The sequence below is a fragment of the Protopterus annectens genome, chromosome 7.part0, assembly GCF_019279795.1.
Source record: "Protopterus annectens isolate FY-2018-M chromosome 7.part0, PAN1.0, whole genome shotgun sequence".
NCBI classification, from domain to species: domain Eukaryota; kingdom Metazoa; phylum Chordata; order Ceratodontiformes; family Protopteridae; genus Protopterus; species Protopterus annectens.
Genome location: NC_056739.1, coordinates 757,678,943 through 757,699,379, shown reverse-complemented (window position 1 = coordinate 757,699,379; position 20,437 = coordinate 757,678,943). Strand labels below are relative to the sequence as shown.

The following is a 20,437-nucleotide window of genomic DNA, read 5'->3' as shown; positions in this document are numbered from 1 at the left end:
TATACGGTAGTAATTACTGCCACCACTAGCTAATACTTATCAGCTACCCAAAGGCCCTTAAAAGGGTGTCCAATTATTACTGTGCAATATTATTATCCAACTGGTAGTATGACTAATCAGTCAAGGCTTATTAGAGTGGCCTTGTACAATAAACTCTATAAATATGCAATGTACTCTAGAGCTTAACGTAGCTCTACACAAACCAGCCACAGGTAAAAGGTTTTAAAATATTTAATAATAAATAATTAAAACACAAGACAATACTACTACACCACAGTGCTATCCAAGATTTCAGAGATCACACAGAAACTTAAAATAATTCCATAGTACAGTTCTGACATAACAGAAAAACACTTAGTCTAAACTTTATAGTCCTAGCTATTTTTACAAGAAAACATACTTCTAAAGTAACTTAAGAGCAAAGGCAGTGCTGAGCTTGGTATTCAAGATCAAAATGCTTAATAATCTCTGGTTCTCACTGTTTAAATTGAAACAGCAGTTTTGATAAAACATTACATCATTTGTTTACACTTTTTTGGTTCCCAGTCCACACCAAAATTGCATTTACATTCTTTTACACTTAGAGCAATAAAGGACATTCCACATGTAAATTCTGGTCATTAATTTTAGCCTTAAAACAATAGGCAGGATGATTACTCCAGACTCATCGTCTCCAAATTCTAACTTCAAAGGACATACAAAACATAATTTTAATTTCAAAGAACATTTGAAATGCTTGGCTTAGTTTTTCTTACAGCAGATGGCAATGTTGCTACACTCTTGAAGTTCATATTTTACAGTGTTTTCTTTCATTTAAGAAACAAGCCTGTATTTTGTATTTTTATTTACAAATGCCAGAATTATGTATCAAATTCTATCTGGCTAGGCTGGCAGCCTTCACCCATCTTCTACCAGTCTTCACACCCTTATGTTATGTTTGACCATGGCAGGGTTAGCCACATGCCATGTCAACAATGTGATGTTCACTGTTGATGTGATTCCCCAATGTCATGTACAAAAATGGGAAGAAGGGAGTTGGTGCTTAACTAATTTGTCTGTAGTTCACTTACTGGGGCATTAGGCTACAATTCCTGGCTATACTCACAAAATATCAATGTAATCTTTTTCAGTTTCAATTATTAGTGAGCAGTTTTGAAGGAAATCTTACACGACTAATAAAGAATAAACTATATTTCTACATCAGCTAAGTCCATTACTGTCATGCTTCATGAAATGCATCTACAGACAGAGCACATTAAGACATAACATGGATTTTAAAGTGGGTAAAGGTGAACTGGAAACACTGGTTATGAGATCTAATCCAGCCCCATGTGCAGTTATGGTCAGACTGTTGATCATAATTCCATTTACGTATTTCTTTTAAAAATGTATTTGTAGAATTTCACCTCTCTTTGATATAATAACTAATGACTCATGATTGTTGATACTTTTCTTCAGCCTTACTTAGTGAGATGTGCAATGCCTGATCACTAGTTAAAAGGCCTTGCGCTACCATTCAGTTGCAGTGTTTTCTTTTTTTTTTGCTTCAACTTTGTAGCATCATCACCATCATCATTACTTTGAGGTGTTTGTATCCTGGTTACAGGTACCTTATCAAAAATTAAATTGAATTTATCGTACTCATTTTATACCTTTATCTGCAGGTTAAGATGGTTACCATATTTTTAACACAGTACACATTCTGGTATGAAAGTTGAGCTCTGTGGCTTGTACGCTGTCTGTAAGATCGATTATTCATGGACATGATACACAGTGGTGTTTGCCTGTGCATAAAGCAGCCTGCAGGGCAATAAGAGTTATGGCGGTAAAGGGAGGGATAGCAATATGAGTGGATAAGTAGATACATCAAAAAGTGGCTACAAAAATTATCATGACAGCATGATTACCAGTATTAAGACTATGGATACTGAAAATAGTTCGGGTAGAAACTTAGACATGATTGTCAGAGTAATGATGTTGGTTTCATTTTATGTCTCTCTCTAAAAAAATCTAAAATCTTGTAGTTATGTGATAGACCAAATGTCTGGAGTATTTTCGGTGCAGTTTTGGAAGATGATTTTGAAGACATTGCTGTAGTGTATGTGCTCTAATGAGAAGAATGTAATTTTAACTTTTAAAGAAAAATAGGAAAGAGTTCTGAATTGGAGGCATTGTTTAGGTCATCATCAACTCCTTTTTTCCCATTTTTCTACACGAGGTCTGGGTTTCATGTTAACTGCCACCATCTCTCTTGCTTTAATGCCACACTCCTGTCTTCTTCAGCATGTGTCTGACCGTCACAGATCTTCTCTCAAACAATCATACACTTCTTTGCCCTTTGCTGGATGCTTTCATTTCCTCTTCCCTTCTTGTCTGTCCAAATCTTCATCAGCTTGTATTCTGCTTTTCTGCAAGTGTCCAAACCACAGGAAGCTGTTCTCTTTTACCTTTTCTGCAAATTAAGCTACTTTGACTTGTGCTCTTATGTCCTGATTTCTTCATCTGTCCCACAGTGTGCATCCTACCACCTGTCTCAGGCACTTCATTTCCATGACCTCTAGTTTCCTCACCTGCTATGTTTTTACTGCCCATGTTTCTGTACTATACAGTAGTATTGATCACACCACTGCTTTGTACATCTTCGTTTTCAGCTATGTCGGCATTCTTCTGTTATATACTACACTGGACACTCAGTGCTAGTTGACTGCAGCCCTCTGATTCTAGTTTTGACCTCCTCATTCAGACTTTCCTTCTCCTCAACCAGCCCTCACAGACACTTAAAGCTGTTAACCTATTCAACTGTTTCCATTCTCTCAATTCTCAGCTTCTTCTGATTGGTTCAATTTGCTGCATTATAAGTGTCTTATCTGTACTTAGTTTCATCCCATGTGAAAAGTTCTTGCTCAGTCTGTCTGTAATACTGCTTAATCTGCATACAGCATCTTTGTTGATCTGTCGCCTCTGACCTGTTCACTAATGTAGTCCTTCACCAGCATGAACAGCAGTGGGCTCAGATCTGAATCCAAATACACACCCACTACCACTGGCAACTCCTCTGTGAGACTGATCACTGTGTGTACTTGAGTAGCTGAACTGGTGGATAGTATTGTTTGTTTATCATTAGTAGATTAAGTAGGAAGAAGGGAGGATCATTAGCAACTCCCAGGAGTTAGTTGCATTTCATAAGGGCAGTGCAGTGGTGTCCCTGATGGGGACTCATATGAATAAATCACAGTAGTCAATTTTCTGTTTTCTGAAAAGTTGTGCATTTTTAGGGGTGGACAGTGTTACAAGTGGTAGAGAATAGTCTATTCTATTCTTGTAAGTATCATATTGTTATTTCCTACTTTGCTTTGTTTGTAAATGAACTTGAAATTTTGTAAGCTACTCAGAGTTGTGTAATTACTTTTTATAATTGAGTTTCTACATGATGGGGAAGAGAGAGAGTTTGGACTAGCATACACCAAGCTATTTTTGTTGTGTTAAAAAAATGAATTCGATGAACTCAGGGTCAGACATGTGAAATGTCATATAGTAAGTCTTGTGCTTGTTCCAGCTAGCATACATGTGGATTTTTAATACTTTTAACTGTTTGTTTATTGACTTATTTGCACCTGTTAACTAACAGTTGAACTGATCCAGTAACCCTTTTCAGTAACAAGTCTGGCCCACTGGCAAATAGAACCATATACAGGAAGATTTTGAGACAATCCAGAATGTAGTTCAAGCAATACTATTTGTTTTATTGTAGGGACATAAAACATTTAATCTTTGTCATGTATACATAATTTTCACTTATACAAATATATTATAATTTCTGTAGTTGTCTTCTCAGAAATTGTATCAACATAAATAACATTTCACTTTAAATGGAATACCCACATATTACCATATAATAACGTTGTGAAATATTTATATACAATATTTACATTTGCTTTCAGCAATTTTAATAGCCATAAGTATAAATGCAACATTGAATTACTTTTTTTAACATAATGCATGTAATCATAATCATTAAAATTAATATGCTGGCATTTCTAGGAGACAGGTAAATAATCTTTTAGACTTTTTCTTGTGGCAGCTTGTTCCAAGAGGCTGATGTATTTTGTAAATGTTTTTATTTTTCTCCGATGGATACACAACTGTCTAGTATTGTTTCCACTTGATTCTTAAGTGAGAAGGTATAATAGTCTCTCATTAATTAATTTTCTGTGGTGGATAGTGTGAATTGTTTAAACATTTAAATGCAAAGGAGCTCTGTATAAAATGAACTTGTGCAATTATAGGCATTCATTTAGCTTTGCATATAGAGATATAGTGGTGTCTTTTTTCATTAGACAAAGGAAATTAATCTGAATATTTGGCTTCTTGTTGTTTGTAAAAGGGCAGTGTTTTGATGTGAATTAACAACAATAATTAGAACTGAACAGTCTACATGAGAAGTAAGCATATTCAGGGAAAAACCTCTCCTAGCTTCAATTGGTAATATACTATATATAACAGTTTAGCAGGGTAACACTGGTTACATACATAGTGAAGACAGTAAAGTCAGATTAAAGATATAACTAAATTAAACATAACACAACGTAGTGTAACATAACACAAAAAGAATGTGACACACTGAAACTTAAAATTATTAAAAAATGTTTAATGTTAATCTGCTTTGATAATAAACTTAATCAAATAAAAAAACTTCATCAGGCAAATTCTTTTTATACAATTTTAAAATCAAGTGATGAATTAAAAGTTCAAACTTTTAATAACTACATACACCTTAACAATAAAACGCCCCATTTAAAAACCAAACATGGCATCACCTATACGATGTGATTACGACACCTCAGAAACAAACACAGAGAAAATGATGAATACTTGAATAACAATTACAATACTGGAAGCCACGTACAAATTATTATTTAAAACAACTGATAAACATTCATCATCATCCTATCTTATAACTGACTAGCTTCAGCAGACATTTAATGGATGAAATGTTGAACAATCCTAACCAACATGCAGCATTCAGGTGCAATTGCCAGGATAATTCTTTCTTTTCCAAAAGAAGAGGCCATGCTCCTTACCTTGGGTTTGGAACTACTCACTCCAGTGCTACAAATTTAAAATCATGGACCTGTATAAGGTCATTCCACGTGAGATAGGCATTCAATAGTACACTGACTTAAGGAAAAAAGTATCACAGGACAAAATTAATTTATATGAGGAGATGCTTGAAATTGTATTGAAAAACAATTTTATATTTTTTGACAGACAATTTTTTTTCTGCAGCATCCCTGTTAGCAAACATAGCTATGATAGAATGGAAACATATGTACTTGTTTTCTACAGATTTTATAAATTCATGCAGAGTGTATGTGAGATATTTGGATGATATCTTGATGGAAAAAACAGAATTTTATCATTCCTTGAGTAAATTAACATAACTACTCATTTCTTAGAAATTCATTTTTATGAGACCACAGTCAAAAAGACCCTTGTTGGAACTGCTAAGATGAGCAAATACAGCGCTTGCCATTATTGCAAGATTAAAGACACAGATGAACATTTGTTTTATTAAAGATAAAAGGGAGATATGACTAACACTGCAGGGGTTCGGTATGCAGCATTATACCAAAAATGTGCAGGTTTCTACACAAGTAAGACTGAACATAAATTAAAGGAGAGAATATACAAACATTATTATGAGATTAGAAAAAAGAAAGTTACTACCACACTTTTCAAACATGTCAAATAACATCCGGAACAGGATTTTAAATTTTGTAGTACTGGAGAGAGTAGTTCTGAACCCAAGGAGAGGAGCATGGTCTCTTCTTTTGGAAAAGAAAGAATTAAGTTGGCAATTGCACCTGAATGCTGTGTGTTGGCCAGGACTGAATGAAATTTTGTCTTTTACATGTCTGCTGAAGTTAAAATCACTTATAAGATAGGATGATGAATGTCATCAGTTATTTTAAATAATAATTTGTACATGAATTTCAGTATTGTAATTGTTATTCAAGTATTCATGTTTTTCTCAGTGTTTGTTTCTGAGGGGTCATAATCACATAATAAGTAGGTGATGCTGTTTTTGTTTTTTAAATGGGGGCTTGTTATGGTAAGGTGTATGTAGTTCTTTAAAACTTTGAACTTTTAATTGATCACATGATTTTAACACTGTATAAAAAGAATTTGTCTGATGAAGTTTTTTTATCTGATGAAGTTTATCAAAGCAGATGAAAGCACTTATTAAACATTTTTAATGGTTTTAAGCTTCAGTACATCGCATTCTTTTTTTTGTTTTTGAAACAGTTTGGTACATTTGTCAAAATTATAACATAACACAGATATAAAACAAAATACACATATTTACAAGTAGGTTTAAAATAAACAGTTTCAGGAATTCACTGCATAGTACTGGTGTTACAGGTAAATGTGGTCCAGTCAAAAGAACAGACATAGTATATACAAGCATGGAGGGAAATTTTAGCAGTAAAGAAAATAGAAATTGTTGAATTCTAAGAGCTGCAATAGAAGAGCTAATAACAGGAGAAGCAGATATTAGCTATATGGCAGGGAATGGATAGGGCAAGTTGGGAAGCAGCAGGTATGAGTTTATAAGTTGTACAGGTTAAGCGATTAAGCAGCCAAGGTTTTCTGAGACGAATGTAATAGTGCAACCATGCAACTTGGGTGAAATGGACTGTTGGTCTACTCAAAGTCTTGGGTATTTTTGTATATTAGTTATAGGGAGGGCGTTGACGGCCATAGTGATGCAGCAGTTAGAGTTGTCGCCTCACAGCAAGAGGTTCTCCAGTTCAGTTCTCAGCTGGAGCACCTTCTGTGTGGAGTCTGCATGTCCTCCCTGTGGTCAAATGAGTTTTAAAGACATGCAGTAGGTGAGTGTGTGTGTGCCTTCTGTGAAGGCTGGGTGCCAGGCTGGCAACTCAACACCGTAAAAACTCCACTGCCAATCAATTTGCAGACCGGTGATCCGTTATCGGGAGAAGACAATAGTTATAGGGAGGGTGTTGCAATGTGGAACATTGCTGCAGCTAAAACATTTTGTTATTACAATATATTTATTAGCATTTAGTAATAATGAATTGAGTTTTAACCAATTCCACTGGTGTTAGAAGTCGTTTTGAGAGGAGGCTCCATACCTCTCAACTGTACAGACTTTTGCAGAATGTCCAGACTTTGCCTCATATGTTTGGTTTGTTTTTCATAAAAGTGTGGTTTTCAGGTAAAGCAGTAGCAAATCATTAAATAAGTCAGAAAATAATGACAAACATTTGAGTTTCAACCTTCATACTCTTCAGAAAATTCATGCTAAAGCAAAACATGTTATTCTATTAAATGTTTTAAGTTTGTAAGAGCAGTATTTAGAAATTGTTCCTATTTTTGGGCTTTTGTCCCCCCATTACTTATGGCTTTGTCCAGATGTATTAGTCTAAGAGGTTGAGAGGTATGGGGGGAGCAGTTATGGCTTTTTGTGTGATTTACTTGAATATCTGCATAGATAATTTGCTATATACATGGTAGCTGTCAAGCAGTTAGTAAAGACAAGACCATGGTACAGATCTTTTAGAACACCACATATAAAGTTAATAATGCTAAATTGGCTATTGCTGGGCAGTACATGGAACGTTTTGCTACCAATTTACAACACGCTGAGTAACACTGTCTGAGAAACTGGACTTTGCTAGTGTTTCATCATGAAGTCTAGCATGCAAGTCATCCATTGCAAACATTGAGACATAGCGATATGTTTTTGTTTTCTAGAGTTCTACCACAGTGTAGGTTTCCCACAAGTGGAGACATGTATAAAGATAATCCAGTTCATTGTTAAAACTTTGTTCACTAAGCAATGATACTTTCACCTCCATTTTCTTTTGCTTGTTTGTTTGCTTTTGTTTAGAAACTGCCCCCTTTCTCAACTCCTACTTCATTGATACCATCAAAAACTAAACTTAAAGGACAGCACTATCATCAACATTACCTGATCCTCTCCATCTACCCATCATACATCCTTCTCATTAAAGCCTATTTCCACAGCTTACATTAAATCCCTCCTCAGCAACTCAAAAATTGCTCACAATCTGCCAGTAATCTACCTCCTACCTTCCTAAAACTCATTGCAAACTCCATAGCCTATCCTGTCTCCATACTTTTCAGCAGATCTATTCAACAATCCATAGTCCCTGATAGTTGGAAGAAATTCTATACCATTCCCATACACAAAGGAGGTCACTTCATCAAACCCTCTAACTATAGGCCTATAGCCATTCTGTCTCCCCTTTCAAAAATACTTGAGAAGTATATACAGAAGCAGTTACTAGACTACCTTTTCCAAGGAAATGTGCTAACTCCTACATAACACGACTTCCAGCCTCACCACAGCACAGCCACAGCACTAAAATAATTTACACAGACTATCTCCAGAACCCGATACAACAACAGACTTGCTCATGCCTATTCTTTGACCTCTCTAAAGCCTTTGATACAGTCTCCCATAATAAAGTACTGGCTAAACTATTCAACTTCAATCTCTCAAACTCAACTATTGCCTGGATATCTAGCTACCTCACCAACCGGCATCAGTCTGTCAAGTGGCAAAATGCTTTCTCCCCTTTTCTACCTGTACAATCAGGGGTTTCACAAGGCCTCATCCTTTGACCACTGTTATTTAACATATTCAGTAAACCTCCACACATCTGTTCTTCTCTTCACACTAATACTATATGCAGATGACTCTACTATAATTTTCACCTCTGACAATCTCTTCCAGCTTCTTAGCCTAACTCAAGAAGCATTCCACGCAGCTGAAAGATGGCTAACTAGCAACCAACTCCTACTTAATCTAAAAAACTCAAACTCATACTTGTCCTTCCTAAATCTCTCTCTCATCACAAACCTGCATTCACTCTTACTTCCCTCAATAACACAATCATCAAAGTAGGACTCACACAAAACTCCTAGGCACTATCATAGATGATCAACTAAAATTTGATCTCCACATACAACAATCCATCAAAAACCCACCAAAAGCTTGGGCTGATTTACGGAAACAGAGAAAATTTCTCACAAATTAATCTAAACTCACCCTATCACAAGCCTACCTACTGCCTAGCTTGTTTTATGCTGCCCCTGTCTTAACTAACCTATAACCCAACCTCATGTCCAAGCTTGAACTTGCATATAACAAAATTGCAAGATTTGCAGCTAATCTACCCTATCGCTCTCATCACTGCCTAGCTTTAAAAACCTCCAATGGCTTGAATTCCACCAACAACTCCTTTTCTCTCAACTGCACATTACTCATTCCATTCTCAACAATCCTACCTCTTGCACAGCTCTCTCAACTCTTATCTCTCTCTACATAGTACTGCCCTATAGCCATACTACCCCCTTTATCTAAAATTTTAGAGAGGGTAATACACAAGCAACTAATGAAATATCTCCTAGAAAATAATCTAATAGCAACACAACAACATGGCTTTAGACCCTTCCACAGCACCCTCACCGCACTAACAGAATTCACCAACACTATCAATATTCACAGAAACAATGGACTCTGTATCTGCCAGCTTCCTTGACTTGTCCAAAGCATTCGATATGGTTAACCACAATAAACTCCTTCTTTCACTAGCAACTCTAAACCCTACCACCCCTGCCATCTCCTGGTTCAAAACCTACCTAGAGGGAAGGAAACAAGCTTTTATGTGGCAAAACAAACTCTCCCCCTCCCTACCAGTCTCCCTAGGAGTACCCCAAGGCTCCATCCTAGGGCCACTTCTTTTTACCCTCTACACCAATCATCTCCCAAACAGTAGTCCTAAAGCCTCAATAGTGCAATATGCAAATTATACCACCATAATATGCACAGCCAAATCAATTGACATCCTTCATTCCCTAACACAAGAATGCTTTTCCCTAGCAGAAACTTGGATTACAAACCAAAGGCTCATTCTGAACCCAAGTAAAACAAAGCTAGTACTCTTTAGCTCCCACAGAGCCACACCTCCCACTGATTCTTTCTTCATCTCCTCCTTTAACAAGACCACAATCACCCCCACAAATCATACCAAACTCTTAGGGGTTGAAATAGATAATCACTTTAGATTTGACCTACATATTTCTATAACCATAAAAAAAGTACATAAAAAACTTGGCCTACTGTATCACAATAAAAAAATTCCTCACTGACCACTCCAAAACTACAATAGCGAGGACTCACCTACTATCCACCCTACTTTATGCCTGACCCGTGCTTACAAATCTCCGCAAATCCAACCTAAACAAACTTGATAGTTGTTATAATAAGATAGCCAAATTTGCTACAACCTCTCCCATCAGAACACATCACTGTGAATGCCTAAAAAAACTCTAGAACTACCACTACTACTTCAACTCAATCAACTATCACTAGCCCGCAAAATAATACATAAAACTCTGACAACACCCCAGCCCTACAAAATTATTTGCAACCCTATATGACCGCAAGGCCCTTGAGGTCTAGCACACAAAACCTCCTCAAAGTAACCAAATATAACAATGAAGCTGGTAAGTGTTAACAGCCACTGTATAGCAAAAACCTGAAACTCCCTTCCTGCCCACATAACTGACAACAAATCCCCATCACAGTTCAAGAAACTTGTTAAAACTCACTTTTTGAATACTCGACTTTACTCCTGTATCCCCCCCGGCTAATGTCTCATCAGAACACTTCACCTAACTTAAGTAACTCTGCTAAGCCAACCATAGTACTGTACACACTTAGGACTGTTAATCTACTGCTCATCCCATCTCTCCAGGAGTTAGAGAAAACTACCCCAGCAATGCTGAGCTCTCCATATGCAACTAGAACCAGGAGAAGACATATTGCAAATCAATTTGTTATCCTTCTCAACCAAAACCAGGTGAAGACATATAGTGAATCAATTTGTTATCTTTCTCAACTATAGCAAGCATCATCTGCTCTCTCGGAGACTTATTCTATGTCTGTCTGCTTTTACTCTGATAATCTATCACAGGAATCCTAAACTTAGCAATATCTTCTAAAATTTAATATTATATTTAGAGAATTAATGTATCCTGTTAGTTAATATGTATGTCAAAGTCTCTTATATGGAAATTGTATGTCAAAAGTCTGTCCTTAAAACTATGTTTTGTAAAAAAATTGTTCTCTTGGAGGTTTTCTCCCCGGGCCTCCACTGAAAATGGACTTGTAATCCAGTTGGACTCTCCCAGTCAACAAATGTAAAATAAATAAAAATAAAATAAATAAATAATACCCAGTTGCACTCTTTCTAGCTCAAATCAACACCTTCTAGAATTTTACAAGACAAAAAAAAAAAAAAAAAAACAATAATAGGTAAACTCTACAGTCACTCAGTTGGTAATTCATGGAACAAATTTCCACCATCCCTAAGATCTATTACTAGCACATTATGCTTCAAAAACAGCCTTAAATAAAAGACCATCTACTGAAATCTAGGACTTCCTCATGTGTGACTCACCACTAACTACCCCCTCAACCTCTACCCCTCCCTAAAACAGACTCTAAAACACACCTAAAACATATACTCTCTACCTCTTTCAAAATTCACTTACACAAACATGAAGAAACCCAACTTTCAGTATACTTATCTTAATCTCTCTCTTCCTCGTTCTTCTCTGCTCAAACCTTTCTAACCATTTACTAAATGCTTCTATATAAAACTTCTACCTCAATTTTATGTCATATAGTATACTACACATGCTGTTGTTTTTTTCTTTTTCCTGTACATACTGATTCTGTTTTGAATCACAGTGTCATATGCTCATTGTACTAAAAGTTCCAACTTGTCTTTTGTAAAAAGTTTTAACTTTTTAATTTGTAACTTTTAATATTGTATTTTTTTAATTTCTACTGGAGCTTTTTTCCCTGGGTTTCCACTGAAAAAGGGCTTCTGCCCAGTCGGACTAAACTGGTCAACAAATAAATAAAAACATTTTGCATCAGTTCTAATGTATGAGGAGGAAACATCCTGTTCAGCACCTGCATTCGCTGAGGGAAGGGAAACATCCTGTTCAGTACCTGCATTCCCAGAGGGAAGGGAAACATCCTGTTCAGTGCCTGCATTCCCTGAGGGAAGTTGATACATGTCATTTCAGGCAGACAGTCAGCAAATCCCCTATCCTGAAGCATTTTTAACCTAACTGTAGCCTCTGTAACTTTGGTCCCAGGTAGGCAGGTCATTGTTACAATCACTTTGCAAAGCTCAGTGAGATATGTGTCTGTTGTCCATTTAAAGTGTCACCAATAATGACCATCTTGGTTTTTGGACAAGTGATTATCCTTGTTCTAGTGTGCACTGACCACTTTTGAGCACTTCATTGGGGACTGGAGCAGGCCAGGTAAGTGTGTATAGACATCATGTAATTAATTAAGAAGGTTGTGATGCGAGACATGGATGGGCACTATGTAACTTCCCTTTGTTTCTATGGAAACAGGGACATCTAAGACTAGCTTCAGGTCAGTAACGAGTGTAAAATGACCAGATGTTTATGACACAGCCACAAGTTATGCAAATATCTGAGGGTGGCAACATTGTAGGAATGGGACTAGGGGAAGCAAAACGGGGAATGGGTAACCAACCATAGGAAAATGCAGGTGGTACTGGCACTACACCACTGGCAATACCGTGAGAAATACTGGGAATTCTCACAGCAAATTGGAAGAGGGTTAACAGCAATGGGAAAGAGCAAGACAATCTTGGGAATTGGAGAAATGATGACTAACACTGGGAATAGGGTATATACCACCAGAAATGACTACAATAAGTAAGCAAACACTGGGAATGCAGAGAAATGTGGAAAACAACACTGCAAAAGCCTCACTAATGTATGTGAACTGCTAGCACAAGCATGTGTGCGCATGAGCACAAGAGCCACACTAATGTGTCAGCTGCTAGCACAAGTGGGTATGCAGATAAGCACAAGAACCTCATTAATGTGTGTGAACTGCTAGCACAAGCATATGTGCACATGAGCACAACAGCCTCACTAATGTGAGAACTACAATAAGACACTTTTACCACATCAGGGAAATCCTACAAATATTATTTTAATATTTAGGGGCTAGGAGAAGAACAACTACATATTATTACCAGAACTTGCCAGAGATTTGGTTATTAGTGGACCAGAGTTCCATTGTGGCAACCCCTAACCGGGAAAAGCTGAAAGACATTAGTTTAGCAAGGCTTAAAAAAGCCTCATTGCTTGTTAGTCTAGTACCTTCTTATAAACCTATTACCTTATAAAGCTTATTAACCTATTAAACATCTGAAATTGCACTAATGTCCACAAATTATGCAATGACAGGGTCCTTGGTGTCATACACAGATGCAGTTGTTATTGCCATAAAAGCTACCACATGGTATCAAACCCTCACTGCTGGTGTCATTACCACCCTCACTCCAACAAGCTGACATTATATTCTGCTCTTTGCAGATTGTCCTCTTTAGAAATGAATATTAGAAAAGGATTCAGCATACTCCTCCTCCAGCACTTGAGAATTGTCACATTAAAAAATGTAAAGAACCAATGACTTACCTCATCTGAGATCTGAGACCCAAAGGTGACCCAAGTTCCTGCAAGAAATAAGGCAGCATTAGAGTAGAAGTAGGACTGGTTAAATGGTCCACATGTTAAATTCTACTACAGCACAAGCAGAAACTGACAGTCCAACAAGTCATTTGTTATTGGATCCAGCTATCTTAATATGATCCAGTTTAACTCAGTGAGAGTTTCAACAACAGCCAAACTTGGATAAGTTTAATGCAATGAGGACTTCAACAACAGCCAAACTCATACTGGTTTAACCCAGTGACAGCTTCAACAACAGCTAAACTCATACCAGTTTAACCCAGTGAGAGCTTCAACAACAGCCAAACTCATACCAGTTTAACCCAGTGAGATCTTCAACAACAGCCAAACTCATACAAGTTTAACCCAGTAAGGGTTTCAACTGCAGCCAAGCATGGACCAGTTTAACTCAGTGAGTTTCCACAACAGCCAAACTTAGACCAGTTTAACCCAGTGAAGGCTTCAACAACAGCCAAATTCAGGCCAGTTTAACTTGGTGAAGGCTTCAACAACAGACAGACTCAGACCAGTTTAACTCAGTAAGAGTTTCAACAACAGCCATACTCAGACCAGTTTTACATAAGGAGGGATTCAACAACAACCAAACAAAGACAAGCCTAACCTAATGAGGGTTTCAATGGCAGCCAAACTCAAGCCAGTACAAATATCTCTTGCAAAGCTTTAGGACCATTCATATCCACATAGCCAGCCCTAGACCCATAGGAATACCTCATTATCAAGAGATTATGTCTGCCTTTGAAACATCCTACAGAGTTTAAGCTTCCACTAGTCTCGACAGAAAAGAGAGGCAAAAATAGTGACTGCATATGTATGCCCTTTGAAAAGCTGTATGATTGAAGTTGTTGTATTTAGCAAAAATACATATGTTTGGGAACTCCTTGTCTGTATATACATTTGTTGGGGGAGCAAAGCCTCAACAAATAAATATCCAAGTCTGGCTATGGATACCCTTAGCTGATTTTGCAAGTCAGTGGAAATAATTGTCACTTTACATCCCAAAGCAGTAAGTTTTTTTTTTGTTTTAATCAGTCCCAAAAAGCTCTTTTTTAAATTGTTGTGCATGTAAATCTGCTAAGCACAAATGCCTCTTTTTAGGGGCAATTCACTATCAATGTATGGTTAAGTGACATGCTCAGAGTCAAAAAGAAGGCAAATGAAGAATGTGTGCCTCAAACCCATAACCACAGAATGATGCTCATTAGGACCTTGGAGCCTTAATCATATGCAGCAAAGTTCCAGATTCATGTCAGCACAACAACATATCCCAGTAATAAAATCCATTTAATTCTGAGAGAATACAATAATTTTAACAGAGCTCAGAACCAAAGTCTGTGGCGTTTCTTACCTAGACCCAGACAAGATACTCGGAGACCAGACTTTCCCAGATTCCTGTGAACAGAAGAAACAAAAGAGAGAATGTATGAGTGAACCTGGATTACTTCTCTGAGGTGCTGGCCTAGTAAACACCCTTACCAGAGCCTAACACAAGCATCTCCCATAAGTGGAATAAGGAAAAAACTGCTGAACCCCAATTTCCATGGCAGCAGGATTTAGTCTTTGAGAAGCGTATACCTACAGCAATGAGGACCCTGCACATTATGTCATTCTACTACTCACAAATAACTAAGGAAGAGGTTAGCAGGATTAAAAAAGCAAATTACCTCTTGCACTACAGAATGTTTCTTAACAGCTTGCTATTAGCAGCGGTTCTTTTGCCATTATTAATGTTGTCTCATCAGTGTATACACAATTCATGCATGTTTATTATGCATTTTTTTACTTTCATTCATGTGTTTTGCATTATGTGTATGTAATATTCTTATGTGCATTGACTACATTTATTTTGCTTTGCTGTGCTGTGCTTGGTACTTTTACCCAGACTGAGCCTGAAAATTGTTCACATGGATAAGTGCTCTACCCTAGATAACAAGAGTGTGTGTGCGTGTATGTGTATACTTTAATAAATACATACACACATACATCCATAAATAAATAAATAAAAAGCTCAGCAGAGATGTGTGTGAATATACTTACCAGAAGAGTAGATCTTTGCATGACATACATTTTTGACAGTATAGTGACTAGATTAACTTCTCACCTTCATGCTCTGATAAAAAACTTTCTCCCAGCAGCATACAAATCCTCCAGTGCAGTAGTGGCAGTGATGTCACTCTAGTATCATTGCATGTCTGCTGACAAAACACCAGACTATAAAGCTACCTTATAACAACTAATAAACACTCTGAACAAATTCAGCATTAGGGAAGACAGCTATAATACTGATCAGATAAGGATATGAAACATATTAGAGGCTGGAGAGAAGGTGCCTACTTGTGTGTCCCTCCATCCACCAGTTACTGGTAATAGTTACTACCTCAAAACAACATTGCTTTCTATAACTGCTAGAGTACCTCAAATGACTGTACTTTCTACAACTGCTGGAGAACCTCAAAACAACACTATTTTCTATAATTATTGAAGTACCTCACACAACAGTACTTTCTGTCACCAATGAAGTACCTCAAACAACAATAGCTTCTACAACTGCTAGAGTACCTCAAACACCATTAATTTCTATAAATGCTGAAGTACCTCAAACAATTGTAATTTCTATCACTGTTGAAGTACTTCAAGCAACAGTACTCTCTGTAACCAATGAAGCACCTCAAAACCGTAGCACGTTCTGCAGCAACTGGAGTATCTCAAACAACAGCACTTGCTACAAAAAATGGAATACATCAAAACAACAGTACTTTCTATAACCACTGGAGTACCTCAAAACAACAATACTTTCTGCAACCACTGGAGTATCTCAAACAACAGTATTTTCTATAACTGCTGAAGTACCTCAAACAACAAAAGTACTTTTGATAACTGCTGAAATACCTCAAACAACAATAACTTCTGTAAATTTTGGAGTACCTTAAAATAAAAGTACTTTCTGTAACCACTGGAGTACCTCAGACAACAATAGTTTCTTCATCTGCTAGAGAACCTCAGAACATCAGTAGTTATAGAATATACTGCAAAGTACTGCAGTACCTCAAAACAATAGTACTTTCTTTAACCACTGAAGTATCTAAAACAGTAACTCATTCTGTAACTTTTTAAGTACCTTAGACAACAGTGGTTTCTGTAGCCACTGGGGTACCTCAAACAACAGTACTTTCTGTAACTGCTATAGTATCTCAAACAACACTGCTTTCTGTAATCAATGAAGTACTCTAAACAACATTACTTTCTATAACTCCTGAACTACCCTAAACTGTATGTTCCATAACTGCTGGAGTACCTTAAAAGTACAGTTGTGTACACTTGCCATAAATGTAGATGTTCGAGTGTATTCACTGTTGCATTCATCACACTTCAGTTATCTGACTCCCCTGAGGAATGCTGTAGAGGTAGGAGTTGCCCTAGTGGAATGTGTTCTGACCCCCTGAGGGGTTGGTTTCCAATGGTATTTGTAGCAGAAATAGATACAGTGTGCTATCCATTTGGAAATTGTTTGTTTTGAAATGGCCTTGCCCTCTGCCCTGGTTTAAAACTGACTAGTAACTGGTCAGATTTTCTGAAGGGCTTAGTCCTATCAAGGTAGAATCTGAGCTGTCTGTGCATGTCTAAGGAGCGCAGGATCCTTTCCCCTTTATTTTGAAGATTAGGGAAGAAGGTTGACAAATGGATAGACTGGTTAAGAGCCACACTGGACACCATTTCAGGCAGAAAGGAAGGGTTAGTCCTGAGGGAGACCCTGTCAACATGAAAAATAATGAAGGGTTCCACAGCCATAAGTGCTTGTAGCTCAGACACTCTTCCGGCTGATGGCCAGAAGCAAGGCTGTTTTCCAAGGGAGGAATTTTAATTCTGCTAACACTGCAGGCTCAAAGGGGGGTAGCATGAGTTTTTCCAGTACAAAGTTAAGGTCCCAAGCAGGGGGTGGGGGCGCTCCTTGGTGGCCTTAAGTTGTCTGCCCCTCTCAGAAACTGTTTGATGATGGTGAGAGAAGAGAGGTGGCTCAGTGTTGTAATAAGCCTAGATGGCAGAGGCATGGATCTTAATGGAGGAGAAGGATAGGGCTCTGGGGAGTAGATCTGCTATGTAATCCAGGATTAAAGGTAAGGAGGGCAGTGCTGTGTCCTCTCCTTTAGAATGAATCCAGGAACAATACCTTTTCCACTTATCAGCATAGGATTTCCTTGTACTGGGTCTTCTGGCTTCAAGAATGACATCCAACACCTGCTTGCTTAGGCTGGTCACTGTGGGAAAATTCAAGGAATAACCCATGCTGCAAGATTCAGAGTTTGCAGTTGTGGATGGAGGATCTGTCCCCCCTGCTGTGTGAGGAGGGTTGGGATCTGGGGTAGGTGCCAGGGTGGCAGCGGTGACAGACTGCGCAGTAATGGGTACCATTGCTGGCGTGGCCAGTCCGGGACAATCATGATTGCCCTTGTTCTGTCCTGTCTTATCTTGAGTAATTTTTTTGTGAGAAGAGGCAGAGGGGCAAATGCATAGATTGAGAGGTTTACCCACTGGAAAGATAGGGCATCCACTTTCTAGGCCCTGCTGTGAGGTGTCCTGGTGCAGAATTTGCTGAGCTGGTGATTGTAGGGGAGGCAAAAAAGTCCACCTCCGGGGTCCCCATTTCTGGGTTAGAAGTCTGAAAGTGCTGGGGTCTAATTGCCACTCATGTGGGTCTAGGACATTTCTGCTTAAGTCATCTGCCAGAGAGTTTTGTTTGCCTGACAGGAATTAAGCTTGCAGATGAATAGGCATGTCCAAGGCCATGTTCCACAGGGCCATGGCTAGCCTGCAGAGTGAGTAAGAGTAGGTTCCCCCTGCTTGTTGATGTACTACATAACTGGGGTGCTGTCCGTTTTTATTAGCAGGGGTCCTGGTGAGAGTAGGGATCTGAAAGCTGTCAGAGCACTGAACAGCTAGCATCTTGGTTCATAGTTCATAGGTTAGTACTAGGCTAACTGCCTTTATTGGCCATTTTAAGCCTAGCCAATTATCCCATGTCAGAATCAAACCCTGCACCTTGTGTTTCTAAGGTAAGCACCTTAACCATTACGCCAACCTCCCACCCCTCTCTTTTTGGTTCATGTGCAGATGAATTTGACTGGGCCTCAGTGGCCCTGAATGCACTTGTCGTTCATGTGTGCCCCCAGGCATAGTTTGATGCATCTCTGTTTAGGGTCTGGGCGGTGTGGTGTTGAGTAAAGGGAAGTCCCTTGTTGTGGTCGCATGCTGCCCACCAAAGAAACTCTGTCCTTAGACAAGGTATGATAGGTATGACGGTTTCCAGGTCCTGAGAATGGTGGCACTAAAGACTAAGTACCACTGAAGTTTCCTCATATGCAGTGTGGCATATGGAATTAGTAGGATGCATGAGGCCATGAACCCTAGGGCCTGCAGGATTTTCCTTGCAGACAGCTGGGTTCTGGTGACCATTTAGTCTGTCAGATAGGCTTGTTTTTCTGGAGTAAGGAATGCCATCTGGGATGCTGTGTTCAAGCTTGCTCCCAGGAATACAATATTTTGACTGGGGACAAGTTTTGACTTCTTTTTGTTGACAGTGTACCCCAGGGAGGTTAGAAGGTTCTTTACAAAGGTCAGGTGCTGAAACAGCTTTTCCTGACTGTCTGCCTGAATCAGGCAATCATAGGTTCATAGGTAGGTACTAGGCTATCTGCCCAAAGGCATTTATAAGCCTAGTCAGAATGTGTTGGCTTTCGCCGCTCCCTTAGATTAGTTCCCTGTGCCTCTGTCCAGCAGAGCCACTGAAGTGATCCCCGAGGTAAACTTTCCATTTCCCATCCACTCGTCAAGGTTTCTTTTGAAAAGTGTTAGCGAGGAGCTCTGCCTAATGTAGATTGGGATCTTGTTCCAAAGCATGGGGAAGTCTCTGGGACAGGAATCTATCCCTCCAGCATGTCCTATTTATTGTTGTGGTGAGGTTTAGATCCCTAGCACGTGTGGCTCGAGGGGATATGGTTTTCTTTAGGTGGAGCATGTCCATCAATTCTGGGTTGGACATGGCCTTGTATGTCAGGCAGAGATTACCTCTGAGTAGGCGGTATGCAACCGAGTACAGCTGGAGTTTCTTCAGACGAGCTGCATAGAGCATCTGTTTGAGGCCAGTGATCCTCTTGGTGAGGTACTTCTGTGGTCTTTCCAGCTGTTGCAGGTGCCTTGTAAGGTACATCCCAAATGGGGCGTTGTACTCTATGATGGGTCTGATGAATGATGCGTAGAGGGGCACAATGACCTCTTTTGATCTGGATGCGAACCCTTTTGTGTTTAGGTGGGCCACCTAGAAGGATTTTCTAACCACTTTGGCAATGTGATTATCAAAGGAGAGATTACTATCTACTTGGGTCCTCAGATCCCTTATTTCGTATTCCGAATTTAGAGGGCTACCACCTATGTGGTAGTTTGCGGGTAACTTTGTTTATTCCAAAAGGGATGACTATGCACTTTTTGGCATTTAGCTTGAGGCCATGGTTTTGACACCAGGTATCTGTCTCAGTGAGACCCTTTTGGAGGATGTCTGTGTCAGCCAGAGAGTCAATTATAGCCCCTAGTTTGCAGTCATCAAGCCCTGCAAGATGCTTCTAGGGCATCAATGCCACATTGCAAGGTATGCTTGCTGACTTGGCTTGCAGAATGCATAAGCTCCTGTAATTCTTTATTTTCTGCACAGTCTGTAAAGGTTGCCTCTTTTTGTTTTAATAAGTTTTATATGTTGCTGGTACTTCAGCACGTGAAACTGGCAATTCAATGCCTTAATGGC

The 20,437-nt window shown here is 38.7% G+C and overlaps 1 protein-coding gene across 5 annotated transcripts in view; it reads right to left on the bottom strand.

Annotated features, from left to right (window-relative positions):
* KCNAB3 (potassium voltage-gated channel subfamily A regulatory beta subunit 3) overlaps nucleotides 1-20,437 on the bottom strand; it is a 1,202,467-nt gene that overhangs the window by 863,864 nt on the left and 318,166 nt on the right. For all 5 annotated transcript variants that reach the window (XM_044077289.1, XM_044077288.1, XM_044077291.1 and 2 more), the window contains 2 exons: nucleotides 14,993-15,036; nucleotides 13,594-13,631 (listed from right to left, as the gene is read on the bottom strand). In XM_044077289.1, coding sequence (XP_043933224.1) covers nucleotides 13,594-13,631; nucleotides 14,993-15,036 — 82 coding nt within the window. The remainder of the gene's footprint in view (nucleotides 1-13,593; nucleotides 13,632-14,992; nucleotides 15,037-20,437) is intronic.